At 44.3% G+C, this 26,916-nt stretch overlaps 2 protein-coding genes across 9 annotated transcripts in view; one reads left to right on the top strand and one right to left on the bottom strand.

Moving 5' to 3' along the window:
* megf6b (multiple EGF-like-domains 6b) overlaps positions 1-1,835 on the top strand; it is a 79,751-nt gene extending 77,916 nt beyond the window's left edge. For both annotated transcript variants that reach the window (XM_010881689.4, XM_020055494.3), the window contains one exon: positions 166-1,835. In XM_010881689.4, coding sequence (XP_010879991.3) covers positions 166-236 — 71 coding nt within the window. In that variant the 3' untranslated portion in view covers positions 237-1,835. The remainder of the gene's footprint in view (positions 1-165) is intronic.
* Positions 1,836-3,939: 2,104 nt separating this feature from the next.
* kcnab2a (potassium voltage-gated channel, shaker-related subfamily, beta member 2 a) overlaps positions 3,940-26,916 on the bottom strand; it is a 112,926-nt gene continuing 89,949 nt past the window's right edge. For all 7 annotated transcript variants that reach the window (XM_029113988.2, XM_029113991.2, XM_029113986.2 and 4 more), the window contains 13 exons: positions 18,123-18,166; positions 17,623-17,660; positions 16,493-16,572; positions 12,284-12,328; positions 11,811-11,855; positions 11,445-11,488; positions 11,216-11,302; positions 10,523-10,608; positions 10,303-10,423; positions 9,982-10,076; positions 8,300-8,420; positions 5,685-5,773; positions 3,940-5,101 (listed from right to left, as the gene is read on the bottom strand). In XM_029113988.2, the coding sequence (XP_028969821.1) occupies positions 5,012-5,101; positions 5,685-5,773; positions 8,300-8,420; positions 9,982-10,076; positions 10,303-10,423; positions 10,523-10,608; positions 11,216-11,302; positions 11,445-11,488; positions 11,811-11,855; positions 12,284-12,328; positions 16,493-16,572; positions 17,623-17,660; positions 18,123-18,166 (985 nt within the window). In that variant the 3' untranslated portion in view covers positions 3,940-5,011. The remainder of the gene's footprint in view (positions 5,102-5,684; positions 5,774-8,299; positions 8,421-9,981; positions 10,077-10,302; positions 10,424-10,522; positions 10,609-11,215; positions 11,303-11,444; positions 11,489-11,810; positions 11,856-12,283; positions 12,329-16,492; positions 16,573-17,622; positions 17,661-18,122; positions 18,167-26,916) is intronic.

The raw sequence follows: 26,916 nt of genomic DNA on the forward strand, positions 1-26,916 counted from the left end.
GCCCGGAACTGAACGCGTTTATTTCTACTAAGAATGTGAACATCTGGTTGAGTGCTGGCATTTGGTTTCGGCTGTGTTTGGTGTTAAAGTTCATATTTGTTGAGGTTGCCCTGTCCTGTGTGTGCTGAGAGCGCAAACAGACTGCTCCTCTTACTGTGTCCTCAGGCGGGCCTCCGCACCTCCCCTACAGAACCAGGAGGGCGGATGTGAACTCACATCTCCACAACACCTTATAGTGGCTCCTTTGGGTTGAACCCACCGATTCCCGATGAGACTGGGACCTGTAAGAGGCTGAGGCAGGAGCACAATCTTCACTATTGCAGCCAATCGGACGATATTACTATTCCAGACACACCAACCCAACAGGAGGCTTGAGCCATCACAGTGTCTGGGCAGAAGACATGGAGACAGACTCTAAGGAGAGGTGTACTCTGGGATTGCTCTGGGGCGGACAGTGTGTTGTGTATGTGTGCGCTGGGTTTGAAGTGTGGGTGTTCACGTGTAGGCTATTATATATGTACAAGGCTTGACTCGTCAGTTGAGTGACCCAGCGAGGTCAGGGGTCAACTGGAATAGACACCCACACTCATCTTGGACAAACAAACCACAGGATGTAGGCTGAGATGGGGGCTGAATGTACAACACCAACACCTGTTTTTTGTTTCGGAGATCCACTGACTCACTGCTGTACTGCAGATATTTTTGTGTTCTCTGCAACGCTGTCAGATGTTCTGTTTTATGTCATTAGCAACTTGAAATGTTGATGGAATTTGTGGATCTATTGTAATGTGGCATTTTCAAGAAACCCCTCTGGAAATCCCATCACTGTTACATCCTAGTCAATGACCCATCAAAGCCAACATCTGACCCAGGTAGCAATGGCTTTAGGTGAGTGGAAGAGTCAGATACTAGGCATTCAATTAACTGATTGGAGCTCCTGAAAAAGCGGTCTACAGTACATGATATTTCTCCTCCAGTATAAGTTTCTGTTTTAGTGTCTGTTTTCTGTGAAGGATAAAAGTTATATTCATGATAGTGACTTGTTATACAAATGTTGGTGCTAAGCGGTAATCTGCCATGTATTGACCCAAAAACAGTATATTATCTACATAGCCACTGTTCAGAGGGTTTCTCTTTACTACATCATGTTTGAGTGGGCACTTCTGATCCATCTTAAAGTTCCTAGTTCACTCTTTGGATTGCACGATGAGTCAGGACACAGTAATAAAGCAGAGGTAGTGGGCGGCCTACAGTCACGAAAAAAGAAAAAAACTCTATTTTATATTGTGTATAAGCTATGAAGATTCTGTAATCTGGAAAACCTACTCAATAGCTCATAACAAAAACAATCAATGAATGAACAAAGTCAAACAGTCATGTTTTTTTTTCTCCATTCTTGTAATTTTTCATTGTCATTTCAATTAAGACTGAAGCTGTACATTTTGTCTAAATTCAGAGTCAAGCACAGAGCAGTTAGCAATGCCTGCAAATTAAAAGGCAGAGGTGATCACAACCGTAAATATATACAAAAGGTCAAACTATGTACATACAGGACATATCTTACTCTCGCTAGGGCATCTTCACTGAGTGAATGTAGTCCTCCCTTTCATTCATTTCTGAGCAACATGGACAATGCAATGCAAAAACGATACAAATGATTGGCTTTTTTAGTCTTTACATTGAGGCCAGGATTCATTCAAACCAATGTTTATGCAGTGTCTTTATTTGCTGCCTCAACACTACTAACTGGTAAAAAGGGAAGACACACTACCTGTGAGGACTGGTCTCCCTGGTGATAGTTACCTTGACCGTTGGAAAAACAGATACTGCATAAACACTGCAACGTGGGTTTGACTGAATTGAAACCTTGACAATATTAACAGAGAATGCAGCATTGTGAAAATGAAAATAAAAACCCAGCTTTTATTTTCTCTCTTCTACTTATTCTTCGTTAAAGGCCTGAACGTGAAAAAAAAAATAAAACTCTTAACATACAGCATTTTAGTGAGATAAGCATAACTGATCGGCTGCCCTGTTTGGTGGAGGTCAGAATTATTATGGTAGAGGCTGTGTGGAGCGAGGCTGTCAGAGGCACCACTGGAACACTGAAGACGTAGAGCTAAATAAACAACTCACGCACATTCTCATAATGAAATCCTCCATATTGCTTGTTTAGCATTGCCCACTATGTCAGTAGGGAGCAAGCTCTTCCCAGAGTGCGTTTCACAGGCATGATGTTGTGTTGGTCCGGTGAGTGGACGAGGCATGTGGAGCTCCAGGGTAGCCTCTCTCAGCACACAGCTTCAACACCGTCACAACCACCACCAGACATGTCCGTGCACAGCTCTGTGCGTGTACGTGTGAAATTGAATTGAGTGCCACTACAACCACCAAACACATCTATGAAAAACACTTTGTGAGCTTTTTTATTTTATTGAACATTTCTGTTGAATGTTTTATGTAATTTTGCTCATTACCCTGCTTGAAGACAGAAAGAAAATGATAAAATATAACATTTTCAATTCTTTTTTTTTTTCTTTCACATTTGGCATTTGCCACTAATTCACTCAGACATACAATACAAGACACAGCAAATCAAATTTAGGCTACACAGTTTACATTTAACACATAAAGGCTAAAACAAGGAGCATATTTCTGCTCAATACACACACACACACACACACACTTTGAATCAGTATCTATTCCAATTATTTGTTGTCTGACCAGAGGGGCTGGCAATAAAACACACACTTTTCTCTCTTCACTTTGCCTGAGATGCATCTATACTTTACTCTTCCTTAAATAAGAAGCATCTATACCTCACTCCTCCTTAAATGAGAAGCATCTACACCTTACTCTTCCTTAAATGAGAAGCATCTACACCTCCCTCTTCCTTAAATGAGAAGCATCTATACCTCCCTCTTCCTTAAATGAGAAGCATCTACACCTCACTCTTCCTAGAATGAGAAGCAGCTATACCCCACTCTCCATTAAATGAGAAACATCTAATACCTCAATGAATGTTTTCCTATTCACCGTCACTCCGGTACAAGACAACTGCAATCACTGAGTCTGAGAATGAGGAGTTAGTGAGTATTTCTTACACTTTTATATCTTACAGTTATAAGCATGACCTTGCTTGCCAAGAAACTCCCCAGTGGGGAAAAGGGCTCATGCTTGGAGGATGTGTGCATCACATGCTATCTATCCATTCTGTCTCACAGTACAAAAACAACCCAACTGGAAAAGAGTGAATACTGACAATGGGCAGCATCAGGCGCTTTCAATGAGCAATCTATACCATTACTAACAAGGTATAAGATAACGATCTGCAATGTGGAAATGGACTGGGGAGTGTAGTGTACGTGTAGGCGTAAGAACAGCACGATCAGGTATTATACTTTACACAATGTCAAGAGAGTCCATAGACAATAAGCTAAAGCATATGGTTTAAGAGAGTTGTTATACTTAACGTGTCATTGAAAGATGTTCAAATATCTTTGGATCAAGCCACGTGAAAATATTACTGTTTGGACATTGAACAGGTCCCTGTTGAGTGTCCACACATGAAACAAACACATTTAATACAGCTTCTTGACCGACACATTCTCGGTTTCCATCCCTGAGCTAAGACACAAACCAGCCTTTCATTCCTAGAAGGCCTTGCACACGAACATCACACACCAGTCTTCACTAATATTGGGCAGGAAGATCAGAACAAATGCAACTAAAACCAATGAGTGTTTCCAAAAGCCAGGGACAATTGTCAGATAACAGTCTGTGCCCTCATTGACTGCAAGTTGCTTTGGATAGAAGTACATGCTAAACAGCATATATTATTACTGGTATTATTAATAGGCTGTTGCCAAGGGCGGCTGTTTTAGCCTAGCTCAGTTCAAAATGACCCAGAATAAGGCAACACTTATGCACACACACAAGTTTAAGTTTAGGTACTGTGCCAATTTAATAGCAATTTCCATTAAAGTTACACTCCAATACAGAAAAACTGACTGAAGAATATAATTTAGACCATCCAATACAGTTACCATAATAGCAAATTATTTCAGAAAGTAACCCTGCCACATACAGACATTATTTTACATGACCAATAACGCCTCTATTGCATTCGAACACTACCTTCCAAAAGTGTTTATTTAGTTTAACGCTCTAAGCTCGCCCACTAGGGGGCAGTACTACACCCTGTTCCTCTTAGCACCGTCTACCTGGTGAATGGAGGTAGTGTAGCAGAGTTGAGCCTCAGGTCATGGGGCAGTCAGAGGAGACCAAATAGGAAACTGAAACGGGGCAGGTATCACAATGACAGGCTGAGTGTGTGTGTTTGTGTGTATGTGTGTGTGAGATATGGTTTAGATATTTCATCCTCTCACGACTTCAACAACCTGTCAATGTCTGTCCAGTACTAAAGTGCTGATTGTTCTGCCTGCGAGGAGGCTGGTACACTGATTATGTAGACAACACAAACAAACAGCTGTATCAACAAAATGTTGATGGGCAAGTACAGGCGACTGTAAACACAACTCCAAAAAAACTAAACGTGTGGCTGTGCATGTGCAATAGAGTATTGTATTTTTGTATAAACTTAAATATCATTGGTATGCATTCAATATTTAGAGAAATAAAACTAAATGTCTGGCTGCCAAGCAAGCGTGTGCTTTATCAGAAATCATTTTTTTCTTCACTTTTTAAAATTCGGTTTCGGCTGAATTGTATGTATAACAGACTTATCTATGAGCGCATATTTAACCTCTCGTACCCTGTCCGTCTTCTGTCTACACTTCCCTCTCTGCATATGCAGTACGACCATCTCTTCATGTCCTTTTCTTTTCCCAGTGACTCTAAACGATTTTCCCCAGGGTGGCCGAGGGGGGGGCCATACTCATGCGCCGGGGTCTCATTCAGTAAAAGCTCAAGCAAACAGAGGATCAGGCAAAGATGGGGCTTAGCGCTGCAGCCCTAGAGCAGGCCTGGCCGGCTGAGTGGTGCTGTGGCGTTAAGAGCGGTAGTCCTTTTTACTGTATGGCTTGTTCCCCAGGATGCTATCTACCTCATGCGTGATGGAGGAGGATAGTTTGGGAAGAACCTGCAGGAGGAAATTGCAGAGGCATTGAAGGAAACTGGTTCACTGTGTTCCAGATTTTGTATACAGTACAGCATGTCGCCCCCGGCAGTGTGGACCTAACATTTGGAAGCTAAATATCAAATGCACTGAGGGAGACCACGCATGCTGAAAACGGATACTGTAGACACACGGCCACGCATATGCCCACTGCACACACACACGCATGCAAACACACACACACACACCCTCCCACGCCCCCTGCATGCATGCACACAAACACAGACACACACAGCCATCACCACACAAACGCAGACAGACACACACACCCGTCCCCACACAAACACAGACACTCTCACATACCCTCATCCCCACACAAACACAGACACTCTCACACACACCCGTCCCCACATAAAAACAGACAGACACGCACACACCCGTCCCCACACAAAAACAGACACACACACACACACCCATCCCCACACAAAAACAGACACACACACACACCCGTCCCCAACCAAACACTGGCACCCACACACACACAGACACATACACACACACCCATCTCCACACAAACTCACACACCTGGACCAGTCTGTAGTCTCACCTGTATTGCACCTATATTCTCCATCAGCTGGTCAGTGTTGGATGCGCCCAAGAGGACAGAGCTCACCCCCTCGTTCCGCAGGCACCATGCTGTAAGGGATGGGCAAACAGGAATGACATGTCCGCCCGGGATGCATACATAACCCTGACACACCAAACTTTACAGTGCTGTGAGGAAGTAAATTCACCCCCTGAAAATTTTTGACAGATTTGAACATAAGGATATTTGATCTTTGTAAGTAAAATAACACTAAATTTGATCAAAAGTCATATTCTTAAGTGGGAAAAGTGAGGATGATAAAGATTGGGGTGAACAATCAATTGGCTCAAATTAGAATCCGGTCCAGTAAACTAGGCAGATGATTGGAAATTATTTAGCGTAACCCTAAAGGGTCCAGTCTAACAAAGACCAGAAGCATGATTTGGTCTTAACCATATAGGAGTGTGGTAACACATCATGCTAAGATCAGAAGAGCTCTGAGGCCCAGATGATGATAATGATTACATCCCAGGGAAAGTGTTGGGTTTTAGTGGCCTGTTCCCGGCTTGAACGCTAGCAATAAACATCCCTGGTCAGTCCTCCAAAAAATAAGAAATTTAAATCGCTGCAATGTCACCTAACCTCATCACCTGGGGGTTGAACCATCAGGAAGTCAAATATCAAGTTACTCACGGGTGGTGTTGAAAGCCAGGCTCCAAATACTTCCCACACCCTAAATGGTTATTTGTAAATGGTTTATCTGATATTGATGACAGTAGCCTCAAATTAAAGCAGTCAGTCTGGAATACAGTGCCACAATACTGTCCAAATACTTTGAGTTCATCGTAGGTGTTCCTCCAGTCCAAGTGGGTTAGGTGGTGTCCAGTGAAGATGGCGTCATCCATGGATCTGTTCAGGCAGTGTGCAAACTGCAATGGTTCCGAGGTGGTGAGTATGATGGAGATGACGTGCTATCTGACAGCCACTCAAAGCACTGACGACGGGTGTTACTGAACGATAATCATCTAAGAGCGGTAATCACTCCTGCCAATGACTCTGCCTTGAAGACCCCACCGCAAAAGACGTTGTCCAGACCAGCAGTGTTGTGAAAACAATTCTGCCACAGGGGGCAACGCTAGCTACTGGTATTAATGGTTCACTCATAGGTGTTCTACAAGGAAATTGCACTTCGATTTTGTTTTACCAATAAATTATTTGTCACGTTTTTTTTTTTAGATTTGGTTAACTTTACGTGTCAATAGTGTAGATCACATATTCATTTATCAAACTAGGTCAAGTTTTTGCAGATGCTCTTAATTCCTCACAAACGCACAACTCTGTCTCCCAGGTTACCATGTCCCACCCCACATACATAATGGCCCCACACACTGCCACAAACATCTACTGTATACCACACATCACGAACACTACTGTATACCACACATCACAAACACTACTGTATACCACACATCACAAACACTACTGTATACCACACATCACAAACACTAGTGTATACCACACATCACAAACACTAGTGTATACCACACATCACAAACACTAGTGTATACCACACATCAGGAACATTACTGTATACCACACATCAGGAACATTACTGTATACCACACATCAGGAACATTACTGTATACCACACATCAGGAACATTACTGTATACCACACATCAGGAACACTCAGGAAACATGATTACCAGACAGACACTCACCTGCCCCACCCTAACCCTACATAAGCTAAAAACAACCCCACCTGTGTTTACTAATCTAGTTGTGGGAGATTTGATACTGTATAAGAGGATTAGTATACCACTGTAGTCAGACTTTCAAACCTCAATGTTGAACTACAGTGATCCTTCAACATATAACAGCCCAAAAGCTAAGCAAAACAGCAGGCTTTGGCTAACACACGTCAAGCCAGCAAGCCTGATGTGCATTTCATCTTTACTGTTTTCCAATGTACAGATTCCCATGAGGAGGTTTTCCGGGAGGAGGTTTGCCTGTGGCACAGGGATTGATGGTGATTGGGAGTTACTAGCCGTCTGCTACTGGGCTGTGGAACCTAATCTAAGACTCCACATTATTGGCCAGCAGTAAAATGCACCCTGATAAGCACCGCGAGGTGTTGTGTAGGCCCAGATTTCATCCATCTCTCTCACCTCTAGTGCTTTAATAGCCCTCGACAGGGCTGAGAACCTGTCATCAGGCTCCTCCCCCCCGTTCGGCTGTGAATCAATATGGGCCCCCACTGGATTGATGCCGGGGATTCCATTTTACTGCTGATGAAGGGAAAAGGGAACCTCCTTGTGGCGTATAGACACACACCAGGGAACGTAACAGTAAACAAACAGAATGGACCAGGTAATATTACCACTGGCTTCTCTCCAGCGTCTAGTCTAAACAACTAGTCTTAACAACCAGTTTACCACAGACATTCGACACGATACAAACAAACGTTCTTAAACAAACACACACACGGACAAAAAAATTAAAGAAAAATAACCAGCTGATAATCCGGTCAGCCATCGGACCGGTAGCGACCCCACCCGGGAGCGAAGCAAGAGGCAGAGGGACAAGGAACGGACAGACAGACAGAAAGAGAGAGAGCGGCAGTGTGTGACGGCATACCGATGGCGAGCTGGGGCAGAGTGCAGCCCAGCCGCTCCGCGATTGCCTGCAGCTCTTTCAACTTCGCCTGCTGACGCCGGCCCTCCTCGCTCAGGATCTTGTCCTTCAACCACTGGTAGCCCTGTTGGAACACAGCACACCTGCTGAAAAACACGGCCCCGCCCACCACCGAGGCTCCGCCCCACCGGTCGGCCGGGGCCTGCTTTTAAACACGTGACTACGGTCTGTGCTGCCCCAGCCGGCAGGGACGTTGGCGCCCCTCTCTATTAGCCTCACCTGCTTACCTCTGGCTCCTCTCTCACACCCACAATACAGTGGAATTGTAGTGTAATGTGTATTTCTGAGGACTCTTTGTACACGTACGGCTGAAACCAGACATCAGCGGATTAGGAACGTAACCTGTTGGATTGGCTGCCCAGACAGTTTTTTTTTTACCAGCAGCCAACAGCACAACATGACCCTATATGCAAGACAAATTAAGACACAGCACACACACTCACACACAATGAGCTAGGTAGTGAGATGGAGAAATGCTTTCCTAAACCCCACAGAGAATGCCCATGTAACAAGAAGGACAGTATGATCCCTAGTACTCCCAATACTGCTGTCATTAAATGAACATCTGTGTCTGTGAGGAAGCAGCTTGAGTCGGCACAATCCCACACGTTGTCTCAAATAACGGCTGGTGGACTTGATACACAGAGACGTGGCAGGGTATGCAGTCACAGGACGCTGAAAACACACAGACACCTAGGAGACGGCACGTTCTACAGGCTGAAACACAGAACACACTGGTCGTGACGAGAACACGACGTGACATGAAAGAGTGGCAGAGAGCAAAGAGGGTGCCGGAGAAGAGGTTGTAGGGTGCAGGAGCATGGGGGACACACTCCTTTAAGAGATGAACAGGGATCAGTAGAACAGGGTACAGTACCTTTAGACAGGTGAGCAGGAGGTCAGGGGAAGGGGGTAAAGTACCTTTAGACAGGTGAGCAGGAGGTCAGGGGAAGGGGGTAAAGTACCTTTAGACAGGTGAGCAGGAGGTCAGGGGAAGGGGGTACAGTACCTTTAGACAGGTGAACAGGAGGTCAGGGGAAGGGGGTAAAGTACCTTTAGACAGGTGAGCAGGAGGTCAGGGGAAGGGGGTAAAGTACCTTTAGACAGGTGAGCAGGAGGTCAGGGGAAGGGGGTAAAGTACCTTTAGACAGGTGAGCAGGAGGTCAGGGGAAGGGGGTAAAGTACCTTTAGAGAGGTGAACAGGAGGTCAGGGGAAGGGGGTAAAGTACCTTTAGAGAGGTGAACAGGAGGTCAGGGGAAGGGGGTAAAGTACCTTTAGACAGGTGAACAGGAGGTCAGGGGAAGGGGGTAAAGTACCTTTAGACAGGTGAACAGGAGGTCAGGGGAAGGGGGTAAAGTACCTTTAGACAGGTGAGCAGGAGGTCAGGGGAAGGGGGTAAAGTACCTTTAGACAGGTGAGCAGGAGGTCAGGGGAAGGGGGTAAAGTACCTTTAGACAGGTGAGCAGGAGGTCAGGGGAAGGGGGTAAAGTACCTTTAGAGAGGTGAACAGGGGGTCAGGGGAAGGGGGTAAAGTACCTTTAGAGAGGTGAACAGGAGGTCAGGGGAAGGGGGTAAAGTACCTTTAGACAGGTGAACAGGAGGTCAGGGGAAGGGGGTAAAGTACCTTTAGAGAGGCGCGGGAGTAAGGTGGAACACCACTGTCATATTTTCCTGAGATGATCCCACAGGCCAATGGTGACCATGTCATGGCTCCCACACCTGAACAACAAGAACATGGGGTCAGTTGTCATCACAACCACCAATCAGTACTGACATGCTGCTCTGTCCACACCAACGCCTTAAAACAGGATGGAAGACAGCATCCATCCAGGGCGGTAAAGTATTTCAAAGCACCACACTGCCGCAGAAACCTTGTTGCGGCACAACCTTCATGAAACAACAGCATGTTGGGTTATAAAATACCGTGGTGTCCAGCTCCACTCACCGATCTTGTGAAAGAGCTCTGGTAGCTGCACTTCCACCTTCTCCCTCTGAAACATGTGGTACTCTGCCTGCTCACAGATAGGAGGGATCTGGTTAAACTGCCGCGCCACAGAGTACGCCTCCTACAGAACCCACAGGGAACAGGGCAGTTAGCCGGAACACCGCTGAACCAGGGAGACGGGGGCGGGGGGAGACGAAGGAGGAGGCCATGTATGTCGTACCATGATCTCCATGGGGCTCCAACGGGAGGTGCCCCAGTACATGGCCATGCCCTGGTTGATCACGTGAGTCATCGCCCGAACAGTTTCTGCCCAAAAAAAAACCACACACACATACGAGTGAGAGTGAGGGAGAGAGGGAAAGCGAGATAGACACTAGACGCACAGGTTCAAACTGCTTCCGTCAACTACTGGAGTTGATAATCTTTTGAACACCGAAGTAGATGGATAAGACTAACTGAAATGCAAAGCACATGGATCTTTACAGAACAGCTATTCTTTGCTCAAGAGGCCAAATTAGAATGACACAATTAAAGGTAGCTAAAACAACAGAGACAGTCGGCATATTGTTTCCTAACCTTTCCTCCTTAGTATGCCCCATAGAAGACACAGCTAGATGAATACATTATGACTGGGACTGAACACAGGGCCCTCTGACATTTCAAGATATTTTCATACAAATGCCTTTATGTAGGACAGCACAGTTCGGCTCCAGGGGTTTTTCACTCATATTTAACACTCCCCACATTGTTCTATTCCTGCCAGTAAGGATGGATGGGTCGAGATTAGGACATTGTTTTATGTACTATATCTACAGCCCAGTAAGTAAGGATGGCAAATAAGAGATTGTATGGGATGGGGAGATGAGGTCAAGGAGAATCCAATAAGAGAAGGAGCAGTTGTTTTGTTATTTACCTTCCATGGGAGTGTTTGGGTCCGGCCTGTTAGCAAAAACCACATCCACATATTCTAACTGTAGTCTCTCCAGTGAGGCCTTCAAACCTGCAAAGACAGGCATCACTGAGACTGTTACCAAACTATATGGGAACTATATGGGGTTTTTCCTCAAGTGATAATAAGTGATAAACTTTGAGTTTTGAAGTTTTCTTCCTGTCGTTGGTCAGGCTGGCTGCACCTTACTTACCTTCGATAATATGTTTTCGGGATAACCCTCTTTCAGTCTCTGCTCTATGGGTAAAAAAACATATGCCAGTCAGTTGAATTACAGCACAGCAAGACACTCTTCTTTCCCATAGCCTACCTCTTCATTTATCATTCAATCCATCTCAGTAACAATAACAACACAAACAGACAGACAGACAAAACACAAACAGACAGACAGACACAACACAAACAGACAGACAGACACAACACAAACAGACAGACAGACAACACAGAAATTGACAGACAATCACAACACACAGACAGACAGACACAACACAGAAATAGACAATCAAAACACACAGACAGACAGACAGAGACAACACACAAACAGAAAAACTCAACCTACTTTCCACCCCAGAAGATCTTTGTTGTGATCACCAGACTGGAGCGTCTAGAAAGAGATGGGGGAGAAAAGCATACATATGAGACTATCTGCACATGACAGAAATAGACAATGAAGGAGTGTTGGTTCCAAGGTGCTCTTGATGACCCTAGGGGACCGGGCCTGAAATAGATGTTGTCTGGAAGTCAGGGTCAGCGTGGCCTTAGCCTCTGTGTTGTGACCGGCAGGATGATCAACCATAACCACTGTACATGTACTCTGCAAACACACACGCCCTCCATTATTCAGTAGCTTGGAGGACGGACACAATAGCAGCAGCATGGGTTCCTACTTTACTCCATTCATCTTTTAATCAGCCTGCCTGGCCATACAATGTCCCCTCACTGCTCCACCCTCCAATAAGGTACAGGGGATTTCAGGGAAGGGAGAGTGACGGAAACGAAGCACGGCTCATTACGAGAGAACGCCATACGTACCTCCATCCTTTCTTCTTGATGACGTTTCCCAGAACCACCTCAGCCCTAGGGGGCACATACACAGATTCATGAGTTTGTTAATAGACAAAGTCAAGCAATAACTAAACTTACTGTAAAAAAAAATAATAATACACACAAAAATATCCTATAAAAAGGTGTTGATATCCCATAACAACACTTCCAGTGTCTGTATAGACTTGAACCAAAGCCCATCTGTAATGTGGAGTTAAACTCACAGTTGGTGGGTGAAAGGCTGTCTGGCTGGGTGAAGGCTGGCATGCCTGCTATCTATCAGGCTCCATGCCAGGCAGCCATTAGCTGCAGTACAGGGTTCTAATGATTCCCAACATAGTGCCAATTAGGCCCAAGCCAACTGTCACTTAGGGGTGAGGGGGGGCTGCATGGATAAGAAATACACTTTAGTCACACAGCCCTGTGACCTCGTACACAGAGGCTGATCTACCCTCTATCTATTTTTAGACCTCATCCCACTGTCCCCCTCCCCAATTCCATGTACACCTCATCCCACTATCGCTCATCCCCCTCACCATGTACACCTCATCCTCCTGTCTCCCAACCCCCTCTCCATGTTCAAGTCAGACATTTCTCAAAGCTGATCTGAATGGACAAACGACCAAAGACTAGAAAAAAAACAAATTAAAAGATTTTTTAAGCTGCCTGTGCAAAAACGTAGATTTTGGACTGATTGCTACATTGTTGCAACAGTGATGGGGGACAGGTGACATCCTGTTTACAGATTTTACACTCTTCTTTCCTTAAAGATAATAAGGCACAACTTTGATACCCGGTACTTCACACATACATGTAGTAGAGGGAGTCATTGTGCCCACAATACATGTAGTAGAGGGAGTCATTGTGCCCACAATACATGTAGTAGAGGGAGTCATTGTGCCCACAATACATGTAGTAGAGGGAGTCATTGTGCCCACAATACATGTAGTAGAGGGAGTCATTGTGCCCACAATACATGTAGTAGAGGGAGTCATTGTGCCCACAATACATGTAGTAGAGGGAGTCATTGTGCCCACAATACATGTAGTAGAGGGAGTCATAGTGCCCACAATACATGTAGTAGAGGGAGTCATTGTGCCCACAATACATGTAGTAGAGGGAGTCATTGTGCCCACAATACATGTAGTAGAGGGAGTCATAGTGCCCACAATACATGTAGTAGAGGGAGTCATTGTGCCCACAATACATGTAGTAGAGGGAGTCATTGTGCCCACAATACATGTAGTAGAGGGAGTCATTGTGCCCACAATACATGTAGTAGAGGGAGTCATTGTGCCCACAATACATGTAGTAGAGGGAGTCATTGTGCCCACAATACATGTAGTAGAGGGAGTCATTGTGCCCACAATACATGTAGTAGAGGGAGTCATAGTGCCCACAATACATGTAGTAGAGGGAGTCATTGTGCCCACAATACATGTAGTAGAGGGAGTCATTGTGCCCACAATACATGTAGTAGAGGGAGTCATAGTGCCCACAATACATGTAGTAGAGGGAGTCATTGTGCCCACAATACATGTAGTAGAGGGAGTCATTGTGCCCACAATACATGTAGTAGAGGGAGTCATTGTGCCCACAATACATGTAGTAAAGGGAGTCAGTGTTAATGGAGCATGCAGCCCATCATAAAAGTCCCCAGTGTCAGTGCACTTGACTGAGTTTGACCAAAGAGGCATATGTGATAGATCATAGTGGCAAAGCTGGTGCTTCACAGGGTGAGGAAAGTGGTAGATAAGTGCTCCTCTCTACAAATTATTCTCCCTCTCCTCTGCTTGGTAAACAGCAATGGATTTTTTACCAAGCTACTTTCAGGCAGAAGGTACAGGAGTATTCCGTCCAAAACTAACAGACTACGGGATAGTTTCTTTCCTCAGTTCAAAGTTCAGTGTTCTCCATCTTCAGTAAGCCTGTATGGTGGTGTTCTACATATTCTGTATGCCTGGGTGGTGGGGTTACAGTAGGCTACATGCTGTCAGGATTAGCTCCAGAATAAGACGTGCACACTCTTGTCAGCCTGCCAGTCCCATTTGCACAGCCGATTAAGTTGACCGTTCTAATGTCACTACTGAGTTGGATGATGATGATGGTAAAAGGCAACTTTGTTTACTGTAAGTGTGGGACTACCATGTGATTGAGTTGTTTGTTATGTCTTCGTACCACAGTTTAGCTACAGAAGACGCAATATACACCGATCAGCCATAACATTATGATCACCTGCCTAATATTGTGTAGGTCCCCCTTTTGCTGCCAAAACAGCCCTGACCCGTCGAGGCATGGACTCCACTACACCTCTGAAGGTGTGCTGTGTTATCTGGCACCAAGACCTTAGCAGCAGATCCTGTAAATTGCGATGTGGGGCCGCGGTTAATTGGACCTGTTTGTCCAGCACATCCCACAGATGCTCGATTGGATTGAGATCTGGGTGAATTTGGAGGCCAAGTCAACACCTTAAACTCGTTGTTGTGTTCCTTAAAACATTCCTGAACCATTTTTGCTTTGTGGCAGGGCACATTATCCTGCTGAAAGTGGCCAATGCCATCAGGGAATACCGTTGCCATGAAAGGGTGCACATGGTTGGTAACAATAGTCAGGTAGGTGGTACGTGTCAAAGTAACATCCACATGAATGGCAGGACACAAGATTTCCCAGCAGAACATTGCCTAAAGCTTCACACTGCCTCCGCCAGCATGCCTTCTTCCCACAGTGCATCCTTGTGCCATGTGTTCTCCAGGCAAGCGACACACACGCAGACGGCCATCCACGTGATGTAAAAGAAAACGTGATTCATCAGACCAGGCCAACTTCTTCCACTGCTCCATGGTCCAGTTCTGATCCTCACATTCCCATTGTAGGTGCTTTCGGCAGTGGACAGGGGTCTGCACGGGCACCCTGACTGGTCTGCAGCTACGCAGCCCCATATGCAACAAACTGCGATGCACTGTGTGTTCTGACACCTTTCTATCAGTACCAGCATGAACTTTTTCATCAATTTGAGCTACAGAAGCTCGTCTGTTGGATCGGACCACACGGGCCAGCCTTCGGTCCCCACGTGCATCAATGAGCCTTGGCTGCCGCCCATGACCCTCTTGCCGTTTCATGGCTTTTCCTTCCTTGGACCACTTTTGTACTGATCACTGCAGACCGGGAACTGCAGTGATCAGTACATATGCAGACCAGAGTTTTGGAGATGCTCTGACCCAGTCGTCTAGCCATCAAAATGTGTCCCTTGTCAAAGCTGCTTCTAACACATCAACTTTGAGGACAGAATGTTCACTTGCTGCCTAATATATCCCACCCACTGACAGATGCCATGATAACAAGATTATCAGTGTTATTCACTTCACCTGTCAGTGGTCATAATGTTATAGCTGATTAGTGTACATAATAATATATATTCCAAATAATAATATATTTCCAGATGAAGCATTCAACAACACATGCAGTGGCTGCTGTATAGTATTGTGAAATTACATTTGTTTTGTCTTTTCAAAAGGGCCGAGCGTAACGCCGCAGTGAAAGCACATCATTTCCCAGAGGAGGATGTAAAAAGAAGTTGAAGGCTATTATCTAAGATACTGTTTGAAAAGGATAATTCCCCAGATGATTTCAGTTCATCCCAAATCACAACAAAGCTCCATTATTCAAGGACGATGTATACAGCTAACAATGTGCCGTCAAGGATGAATTCCATTTGAAATCGCTATGATGACTGTTACAAACCATGTGTATGTCCCCTTGGTACAGCTCAAGGCCAGAGGGCCAGTAATCACTCATGATTATGAAAACAGTTTAGCCAGGTTTACGCACCCCCCCCCCCCCCCCCCGTCCATAGCCTTGCATTGTCAAGCATGCCTTTAAAGTACCTACGAGCAACAAGAGGTGCAGACTCAAGGTAAGCCTATTAGTTTGTGTTTCCCCAAAGGGGCTCAGATTGACCTAACCGGAGGTATAATTAATCTTAATGAGAAGGCCTGGGATACACCATCCATAAGGAAACAGTACCCCAACCTCAATGGAAACCAGGACCTGCCAGGCGGGTAGTTCATGTGAGTTTACAACCCCACATGCAGTAAGGTTAAGACTCCGACCAAGTTAATAAACACATTCAGTTGCCTTCTAGTTCATCACCGCGGAAAAGGGAAGTTTGATGAAAAATGTGAATTGGACGGTACTCACTTTCCTGCAGCATAGACCTCCGCTGTGTCGAACAGATTAATGCCGTTCTCATAGGCCAGACACACTAACTGCTCCGCCATCTATTGACCGTGAGAGGGGGGCAAGGGAGAGAAGAGAGGGAGTGGAGCGGGTCAAAAGATCTATTTTACAAGGCTCTTAAAAGGTTTTCAGTCGTTCCAACTTGGCCGCATCACTGTGGGTGTAACCGTACTTCAGTGGGTTTACATCTGGTTCTGTCAGGTGTGTTAATGGGTTCTCTTCCCATTGGTACATTTGCAGCAGTGCCTGGCCCAGCAAAACCAGGCTTCAGAAAATTTGGTTCTGGTATCCAGGAAACTGAACTGGAAAATCTGGTCATTATTTTGCAGATCATTTGTTTTAAATGAATTATTCAAAAAGTTGCACATAAACCAAATATAATTATGGAAAATGTATACATTTTAGCTAATTCAACCTAGCAACATGTTAGAAATCAGCCGTTTCGTATAGTGTTTGAAATAATTATCACATACCCCGTTGTCAAGGGAGAGAGTCATTCTATTATTTATTGCAGCATCAGATAGTCATGTTCATGAGGTTACAGACCTGGTCTTCCTTACACAACCTCAATCTCATCTCACTCAATCTCTTCTCCCTTGTAATGCCAATTACAAGCTGATATATACATTGAAGGGTGTGTCTACCTAGCAAAGATCAGGTTTCCAAGACAGTAACCCCCATGTCAAATGGTCAGTGTAAACATCCCTGTGGTTATCAGAGCCCAACCTACAGAGAGATAATCTAAACAGAGAGGTTTCTGTTGTTCTCATTATCTAGGCACATTCACTTCCAATGAAACTTACATTCATATTGTAATTATTAATGCTCAGATTCCACAAACATTACAAGGTTGCCACAATATAAGGCTGGGCTTCAACTCAAATTCTATTGTCAACGCTTGAAAAATGTTTGAATTCATGTGAATTCTAAGAAACACAGTGCAGTTCTATTTTCTCGATCACAGACCAGCACATTTTTGGTGGGTGGCCCCTGAATTAGCAGGAGCATGTAGACAGTTGTGAACCGGGCAAAGTGTTGACTGGCTGATGGAGAAGGGCAATATCAGATGAACACAATCCATGTGCACTCACCTCATCTGTTATCTGCCCTCCGAACGTCACCCATGTTCCTGCAGAGACCAGAGAGATACCGTTTTTAGTCTCTCACACAGCAGAGTGGTGTTGAAGAGAGTAATGCTGCGGTAAGACACGGGTTACTGAACGTCCGTCATTTTATATAAAAACCAGGGATTCATATCCTGACTGCTGAGTGGCTGAAAGCTGTGGTATATTACTCAGAATTCTATGGGTATGACATCACATGACCTTTCACATGTGTAATAGTATTAATGATAGTAATAAGGTTTATAATAGTGATGCCTGGAGTTTGCGGTATATGGTCAGTAAACCGCGGCTTAAAGCCGCACCCAGAACAGCTCTGTGCCGCGGAATATTGGCCATGTACACTACCACACTCTCGTGCCTTATTGCATTAAAAGCTGACCTCTGCTAGACAAAGCATTTAGTGAGAAATACATTCCCTCTGTGGTTCGCCTTGCGTCCACTTCAACAGAATTTGAGATCGCACTCACCTAGTCCAAGGCAGGACACCCTCAGGCCAGACTTTCCAAGGTTTCTGTCAAAACAGAAAGAATATATTAGTCTTAAAATGTCTTTGAGGTAATGGCAGTGTGCTTTTCATTCCTGTGGGTTTAACTCAATCTTAGTCTGCAGCAGTTCCATTCTTTATGGTCTCAATTCAACAGAAAGGGCTGAATTGCAATGGCGTGGGATGACATCCGTTTCCATTGCTGAAGGAGGTGGTAGGGTGTACTGACCACCTGCAGTGGGACAGTCCACTGGACAGATGGCTGCAACACCCACAGGTGACAACCACGACAGTTGAAGAGACCTTCGGGATACAGATACACCCATCAGAAAGATCATGTGTCTGTGGGATCCTTGTCTTACGACATGTGGGCACGAGAAGTTCTCACAAAGAGGAAAATTCTAAAATGCGTCCGGTGCCCATATGGAAAAATACTATTTCATCTTAGGGGTTAAGGTTAGGTGTTACGGTAAGAATTATAGTTTAGTTTACGGCGAGAAGATACGGAAAGTATGGAATTATTTTTGTAGTCCCTGTAAGGAACAGGAACGGAGATGCCACAGCAGGGTTCCCAGAGGAAGTGGGTTTAGTCGTTGCCCAGCATGACATTCTGTCAAATATATTCAGTTACGCCGGAAAGCCCAGGCCTGTGACTCACTCCTCCAGCCAATCACAAGCTTCCAATCTAACTCAACCCCCTACAGCGAATCCCAGTCCCCAGTGACACCTCTTAACCAATCACAGTTTCAACATACTGCACAGCAGACAGACACAGGATCAGTTGGCTTCTACCTTTAGGTCTAAATAGCCAGAGATAAAAGTAAAAGAAGACACTGGAGAATTCTGCAGTAGGTAACAGTCATATGCTAGTGTTCAAATCCACAATGAATTTCTCAGTCTTCAGTGGTTCAAAAAGGCATATTATTTCTTTGTTGGGTAGGAGTAAAATCAACATTATTCAAGCACATGAAATTATTAATCTAGGTAGCATTGAAAAAAACGGAATGCCTCAAGGTTGGATATCTTTCCATGTGGTGCCTGTAAGTGGTATGTAATTACACCCGTGCTGCTCTATCATGGCCGGTATGTTGTTTGAAGGACAGTAAAGACACTGGGTAGGCAGGCAGCTCTAGGCTATGACATTGACTGCTGCACAAAGAAATGAATATTCTAAACAATTGAATGTGTCTTTATAAGGTGCAATATTCCCTGTTTCTTCCTTCTAATATTACCAATATGAGACTCTCAATGCAAATGACACGTTTAACATAATGTAAAACATCAACTAAAAAGTGTACTGAGAACTTCTGAAAGAGGTAAACTGTGTGGGATCGGAATGATGTAATGGATGAGGTGGGAGGAAGTATGCTATAACACAATGGATGATTTGGGCAAGTGTAGTTGTATATGGGATTATGTAATGGATGATTTGGGAGAAAGAGTGTGCAAGTGTATGTGTGGGCGGGTCTGTCTGTAATTCTGTAGGAGTATGATTGTGTGCAGATTATTGTATTATTGGAATATACATTTAGGCAATTACTGTATTTATGTATGAGAGTGTATCACTGGCTGTGACTGTGTGTAGGATTATAAGCGTGTGGGTGTCTTGTGAAGCCATGGCAGGTTTGCTAAATTGCTGTGGTGACTAAGACCAAAACGCTCCCTTCATTTCTCTGTGAAACAGCAAGTCTGAAAAGTTACTGTAACTTCACATGTGCTGTGAATGAAAATAAACAAATACCATATTTTTAGGTCTTTCACCAGGGTACACTGAAGAACCTCTTCTCTAATGTTAGGTCCCCAAGGTATCCTTAATAACAAACTAATATTTCATGATATTTGAACAAATGTTATCTGCAAGCCCAGAGCTGTCAGATTAGCAGAGAGAAAAGAAAGAAAATTTCCCACATGGGGTTTATTTGATCAAATAGTAGTCTTGCAACACTACGGTTGTTCCAAAATTGATTGTAATGTACGTTAGTGACACCAGGACCACCTCAAATCAGAGTTGTGCCTGTTCTTAACAATCATCTCATTGGCTAGTATGTCCCAGCCTGCACTTATTGTATAGTCAGTTGAGAACAAATTCAGTTTCAAAGACAGGTTGCACCACGGCCCGACTTCATCACGCTACGCCACTGCCTGGACTAAATTTGTTTAAATACTTGAATGTTTTTCAATGTTATTTTGTGTAAACACTGCAACTGCTAGCAAAGACGTCTACTTCAAGTTAGCGAGCGGCACCAAGATATATTGTCCCACATAAAACATAAAACACTGAACTTTCGTTTGATTTGTATTCAGTTTAATAGCACATTATGTAGGCTATGATCTCTATTTTTAAGAGACTACGCTGTTTACACCCATGTTTGAAAATCGCAAATGATAACAGTAATTGCAATGTTTGTCAAAGAAATTGCGATTCAATATTTTATCTAAATCATGCAGCTCTAATTGTCACTATACAATCAACACAACTGTATATGCAAGGAAAATGAACAATCATCAAATACACTATACAGCAGACTATACAAATCCCTGATGATTTATCAGGAGTATGGATAGGATAGCAGATTGGTTAGTTTGTTTTTAAAGGTGTTAGTTGTGATGAAAGTCAGGTTTAAGGATATTTTCTAGTTAATTCCAGTCTCATTATATTATCTTTGGGACAGTATTGCTCTGGTCCAATTAACCGTTTTCTTGCAAAAAAAGAAATACCCAGAAATCTTCTAAAACGTTTCATGATAAACTGATTACTATGGAAAAAAAGAAGATAAAGATTCAGGTGATGAAAGGAGCAAACCATAGGACCACATTCCTCACATTACCAACAGGATGTATCGGATAAAATGTTCGTACAAAATGTATGCTTGCCAGCTAGCTAACTAAACACAATTTAGCCACATGAAAACGATGAAGACATTAACTGTTTGATCTGAAAAGACATGTCTTTTTGCAAGATGGACTGGTGGGTTTCATGCATTAATTCGTGACTATACACTCATGAAGAATAGGCATGAGCCCATTTGGTGTTATTCCTCTGTAGACACTGAGTCAGGTGCTAGATAACATGATTTGGTGAGGACTTGGCCCTAGGTATTACACATCAAAGGCCCACGCTTAGTAAGATTAACACAAGGGTGCATGTTGCTTTCAGACACACTGCGCAGCCTGTTCAAAAATGACAAGTGCAGAAAAGCTGTCAGGCCAGATAAAATGAAAAGCATTAAAGCATGCTTCTAGACTACAGGCAATGGCAACGTTCACCGGAAATTGTTATTCCAGAATCGCAGGATTATTCAACTACAAATGCAGGATTGGTGTGTATTGAAATTGAATCTTCGAATGTACACTACTGTTTAAAAGATTGGGGTCACTTGGAAATGTCCCTGTTTTCCATGAAAACATACAAGAGTTGGAATAGGAAATACAGCAAAATGAATAGGAAATATAGTCATTGACAAGGTTAGAACTAATTATTTTTAATTGAAAAAAATAATTGTCCTACAAATTGCTTTCATTAAAGAATTCTAAATGTTCAGCAAGTACAGCCTTGCAGACCTTTGGCATTGTAGTTGTCAATTTGTTGAGGTAATCTGAAGAGAATACACCCCATGACATCTGAAGCACCTCCCACAAGTTGGATTGACTTGATGGGCACTTCTTACATACCACAGTGTCAAGCTGCTCCCACAACAGCTCAGTAGGGTTGAGATCCAGTGACTGTGCTGGCCACTCCATTATATACAGAATACCAGCTGACTGTATCTTTCCTAAATAGTTCTTGCATAGTTTGGAGCTGTGCTTTGGGTCATTGTCTAACTGCAGGAGGAAATTGGCTCCAATCAAGCGCTGTCCACAGTGTATGACATGGTGCTGATAGCATTCCTTTTTTTACCCTGTACAATCCTCCCACTTCATCTCCCACTTCATTACCAAAGCACCCCCAGACCATCACATTGCAGCCACCATGCTTGACAGATGGCATCAAACACTCCTCCAGCATTGTTTCATTTGGTCTGCGTCTCAGTTGTGCACTGGGGCCTCCCACTCCCCTTTCTATTTTGGTTAGCGCCAGTTTGTGCTGTTCTGTGAATGGAGTAGTACCCAACATTGTATGAGAGTTCAGTCTCTTATTAATTTCTTGCATGGAATAGCAAGATCATTTCTCAGCACAAAAATAGACTGATAGGTAGGGCCGTTGCAATTATTACATAATTGCCTGATCGAGCCAGATAACAATTATTTTATGACAACGATCTTATTGCACAATATTTAGATTCCAAAATCATGTTTTCAATCGTAATGAGGGAGAGACAGGCCAGAGGTGCGGCCCAAACCGGGTAAGGTGGATGTAAGGGAGAGACAGGCCAGGGTGCGGCCCAGACTGGGTAAGGTGGACGTAGGGGAGAGACAGGCTAGGGTGTGGCCCAGACCGGGTAAGGTGGATGTAAGGGAGAGACAGGCCAGGGTGCGGCCCAGACCAAGTAAGGTGGATGTAGGGTAAAAACAGGCTTGGGGGGGCTCCAGACCGGGTAAGGTGAATGAGGGGAAAGACAGGTCAGGGTGCGGCCCAGCACCACAAATCTGAATTTACAATATAAACCAGAAAAGGAACAAGCCTAGTTCAGCCAGCACACAATTAGAAGTAATGAATGTTGTTGCCCTGGATGGATTCAAATCTGGGTCTCCCACATGAGAAGCTGTGTCTTTAACCACTACACCACAGAGCTATATGTTTGCAGAGTGTCAGTGTAGCATATCAACATTAGATCATTTTGTCACACATTAACATCCCACCAAGTTTGAATATTTCGCTAGGCACCATTATGCATTGTGTTAAACTGACTAACTTACTAATTAGAAGTCATAAGAAATTAGCAATTACTAGCGAGACTGAAGTCGAACTTTACACTGCCAATATTTCATTTCATGGCACAACAACGTTCGTTTTTCTTTCATTCGTGAATGACAGCGATACAATAAATATCAATATAGGTGATGATAACTGACTTTTTTGTCAAAGGAAAAGACGAGAGAATCGTGGAAACCTCTACTCATTTACTGCCCAAGGGGTTGTGATCTAGTCTATATTACCCCAAAAAGCATGCCCGGATGCGTACTTTGAAAATCCACCAGAAATAGTTGCAATATAACTGTAAACTGTTTTATTTTAGGTTTACTATAGTAGCTCCTGAAGGTTGTAGCAGCGAAGTTGTTGTCTATTCTGAACAAATCCTAATGCATATTTTTACTGTGATAAGACTCAAATGCGGGACCTCTGGCTTGGTAGTCCGCGTCTCAAACCACTGACACGTGACAGCCCCACTGAAGAGTTTCAGAGGAAAGTTTCTAGCCATTCTGAGCCCGTAATCAAACCCACAATTGCTGATGCACCAGATACTCAAGTATTCTAAAGTCAAAAGGACAGTTTTATTGCTTATTTAATCAGCACAGGTTTTTCAGCTGTGCTAACATAAATGCAAAGGGTTTTCTAATGATCAATTAGCCTTAAAAAAAAAAGATAAACGTGGATTAGCAAACATAACGTGCCATTGGAGTGATACTGTAGTTGCTGACAGTCTGCCTCAGTACATCTAGTCCTGATATTACATTAAAAATCTGCCGTTTCCAGCTAATAGTCAGTTACAACATTAACAACATTTACACTGTATATCTGATCAATTTGATGTTATTTTAATGGACAAACAAAAAGTGATTTCTTTGGAAAAAAGTTACCCCAAACTTTTGAATGGTAGTGTACAAAAGGTAGCAGGCATATCAAACACCCAGTCCTGCCTCTGACCTTGTTAACTAGTGGATTCTTCTTCTTCCCACTGTCAGTTTTGTGCAGTGTGGAATATATTATCAGACTGCCATTTGATGTTGGCCTCGTCTCTCCTCTCCTCCCCTGAACCTGGTAACAAAATCATAGCAGGAAGGTCTGACAGGGGATCAGGTTGTCTTGTCAGTACATATCCCTGGACGGGGTTCACCCTCCTCCGTTATGGGCTACAGACATACAGGAGCCAACAAAACTCCAGCCAGCCTCAACACATTATGAGTGGACCCAGTGAGCACGTCCATGGGGTCAGAGTTGTTTCACTGGCAGGAGATGAGTCAGTGCCTCTGGGCTGTTTGTACCACAGTGGCCTCATGGTTCACTTAGCCACTGATTTTACTGGGGATGAACAGAGGCACTGATCTCAGTCTTCTTAGGTTTTTGTCAAGGGTGACTTAGATGTAGTTAGAAGTCTTACTCAGTCTATTTGCATAGAATCTAGACAGAGCCAGAATGAGGACTCCTATCGAACTAAATTGTCCCTGTTTAACGCTTTCCCAGTCCTGATATTTGGACCCATGGGAGGATGTTGAGGCTCTAGCTGGGAGGCAACAATAATGTTTTCACCATGTCATCAAGGTGAAAGGAATTATTAGTCTTTAGATTGGGTGTCTGACAGGCCAGGGTAAGGTCAAGATAGGGGGGAGACAGGTCATGGTGGGGCCCAGACCGGGGAAAGTGGAGGTAGTGGGTGAGACAGATCAAGGTTGTGCTCAGACAGGAAATGGTGGACGTAGGGGGTGACACAGGTCAGATTCGGGCCAGACAGCTTAAGGTATGGACTGAGACGGGTCAAGGTGGAGGGGGACAAGGCGAGGTGGAGAGCCAGACAGGGTAAGGTGAAGGTGGGGGGTGAGACAGTTCAGGGTGGGGCCAGACAGTGTAATGTGGATGTGGGACGAGACAGGGCTTAAATAGGTAGGGGGTGACACTTTGTCAAGAGGGGTGACGGATCAGGGTGGCGGGATAAAAGACAAGATATGATGATGAATGACAACATGGTCACATAACTGCGATGTGGAATGCATTGAGAAGGATCATTTTACAGAGAGCATATCACAGAGCAAACTAAAAATACACCCATGGCTCAAAAAAAAAAAAAAAAAACACGTCGATGGCCCAATGCTCTTCTAGAAGTATTTGCGTTTATGTAATATATTCAGCTTTTATGAGCATTGAGTACACCCACCTACATCCAGTCTAAAAGCAGCAGCAGCAGCTCACTACCTGAGACTGAATCCTGGGTCTGAAAACAAACCTACGGGCCCTTGTATTCTGTCCTTCTCTATGGCTGTCCGTGTATGTCTCCATCCACGTCTGTACATCTCGCTCAGTGTTCCTGTTAGCGTCTGTCAGTCTTTGGTTGTCTCGGTCTCTTAGTTCAGTTTCAATGGCCATGGCGAAAATGTGTTAATAAGTGGAGAATAAGAATTAAATAATAAATAGGAAAATAAAAAACTACACAGGTTTCAAAATGGAGGAATTTCACATTTTATACTATTAATCCACCATGTTTGCTGCCACCATTTTTGCTGTTTTGGATCTGTAAGACCAAGACGTTGATGTTTTACCAACTAACTGCTGTAGTCTCTCAGACCCAGTTTTACCAACTGTATTTACATCCATAAACCGTGAAGCATGTGAGATTTACAGAGCATTCATTAGTTCTTATTACTTATTTACGTTGGTCCCCTAAAACAGGGAGACCACGCATAAAAGTGCTGTAATTCCCACACAGTTCACGGTTTATGAATGAACAAATCCTCAAATAAAAGCTGCCAATCTACATGGCAACCTCTGATTCATTATTTGGGGCCGTTCATTGTACACACGGAATTCATCTCCAAGCACAATCTTACATGAGAGTTTATACCATTTTGTTATTCCTGGTTGGACACAAGACATCACAACCATTTAGTGCAATGGGTTCTGTAACTCACTGGAGTATTTTAAACCTGATTATGATGAGTTAAATGTTTTTCTTGGGATGCTGACATTTTTTGGGAAAAAATTAAAATAAAATCTCTATCCCTCTCATTCCACAGAGAGATAATACAACCATGTCACTAGTTTCCCATAGAGATTAACAGACCAAAAAAAACCCAGGGCCACTAGTCGAGGGCTCGGCATTATAAAAGTGGTGGTGATGGGTACATGGGCAGGAACAGATTGAAGACATAGAGGGCCTTTCTTTCCTGAGGCTTGTTCTGCCCTAAGCCCTGGGGCTAGATCTGCCCTAAGCCCTGGGGCTAAGCTGTCATACGGGCAGTTCAAAATAAAAACAGGCAGTTCAAAAAAAAATCTTTACTAGGTCCCACATGGCGACCTCCTCGGTCAGTGACCTGCTGTAGTCTCGGTCAGTGACCTGCTGTAGTCTCGGTCAGCGACCTGCTGTAGTCGCTCTCAGCGACCTGCTGTAGTCGCTCTCAGCGACCTGCTGTAGTCGCTCTCAGCGACCTGCTGTAGTCGCTCTCAGCGACCTGCTGTAGTCGCTCTCAGCGACCTGCTGTAGTCTCTGTCAGCGACCTGCTGTAGTCTCTGTCAGCGACCTGCTGTAGTCTCTGTCAGCGACCTGCTGTAGTCTCTGTCAGCGACCTGCTGTAGTCTCTGTCAGCGACCTGCTGTAGTCTCTGTCAGCGACCTGCTGTAGTCTCTCTCAGCGACCTGCTGTAGTCTCTGTCAGCGACCTGCTGTAGTCTCTGTCAGCGACCTGCTGTAGTCTCTGTCAGCGACCTGCTGTAGTCTCTGTCAGCGACCTGCTGTAGTCTCTGTCAGCGACCTGCTGTAGTCTCTGTCAGCGACCTGCTGTAGTCTCTGTCAGCGACCTGCTGTAGTCTCTGTCAGCGACCTGCTGTAGTCTCTGTCAGCGACCTGCTGTAGTCTCTGTCAGCGACCTGCTGTAGTCTCTGTCAGCGACCTGCTGTAGTCTCTGTCA

The sequence above is a fragment of the Esox lucius genome, chromosome 17 (assembly GCF_011004845.1).
Source record: "Esox lucius isolate fEsoLuc1 chromosome 17, fEsoLuc1.pri, whole genome shotgun sequence".
Lineage (NCBI taxonomy): Eukaryota > Metazoa > Chordata > Actinopteri > Esociformes > Esocidae > Esox > Esox lucius.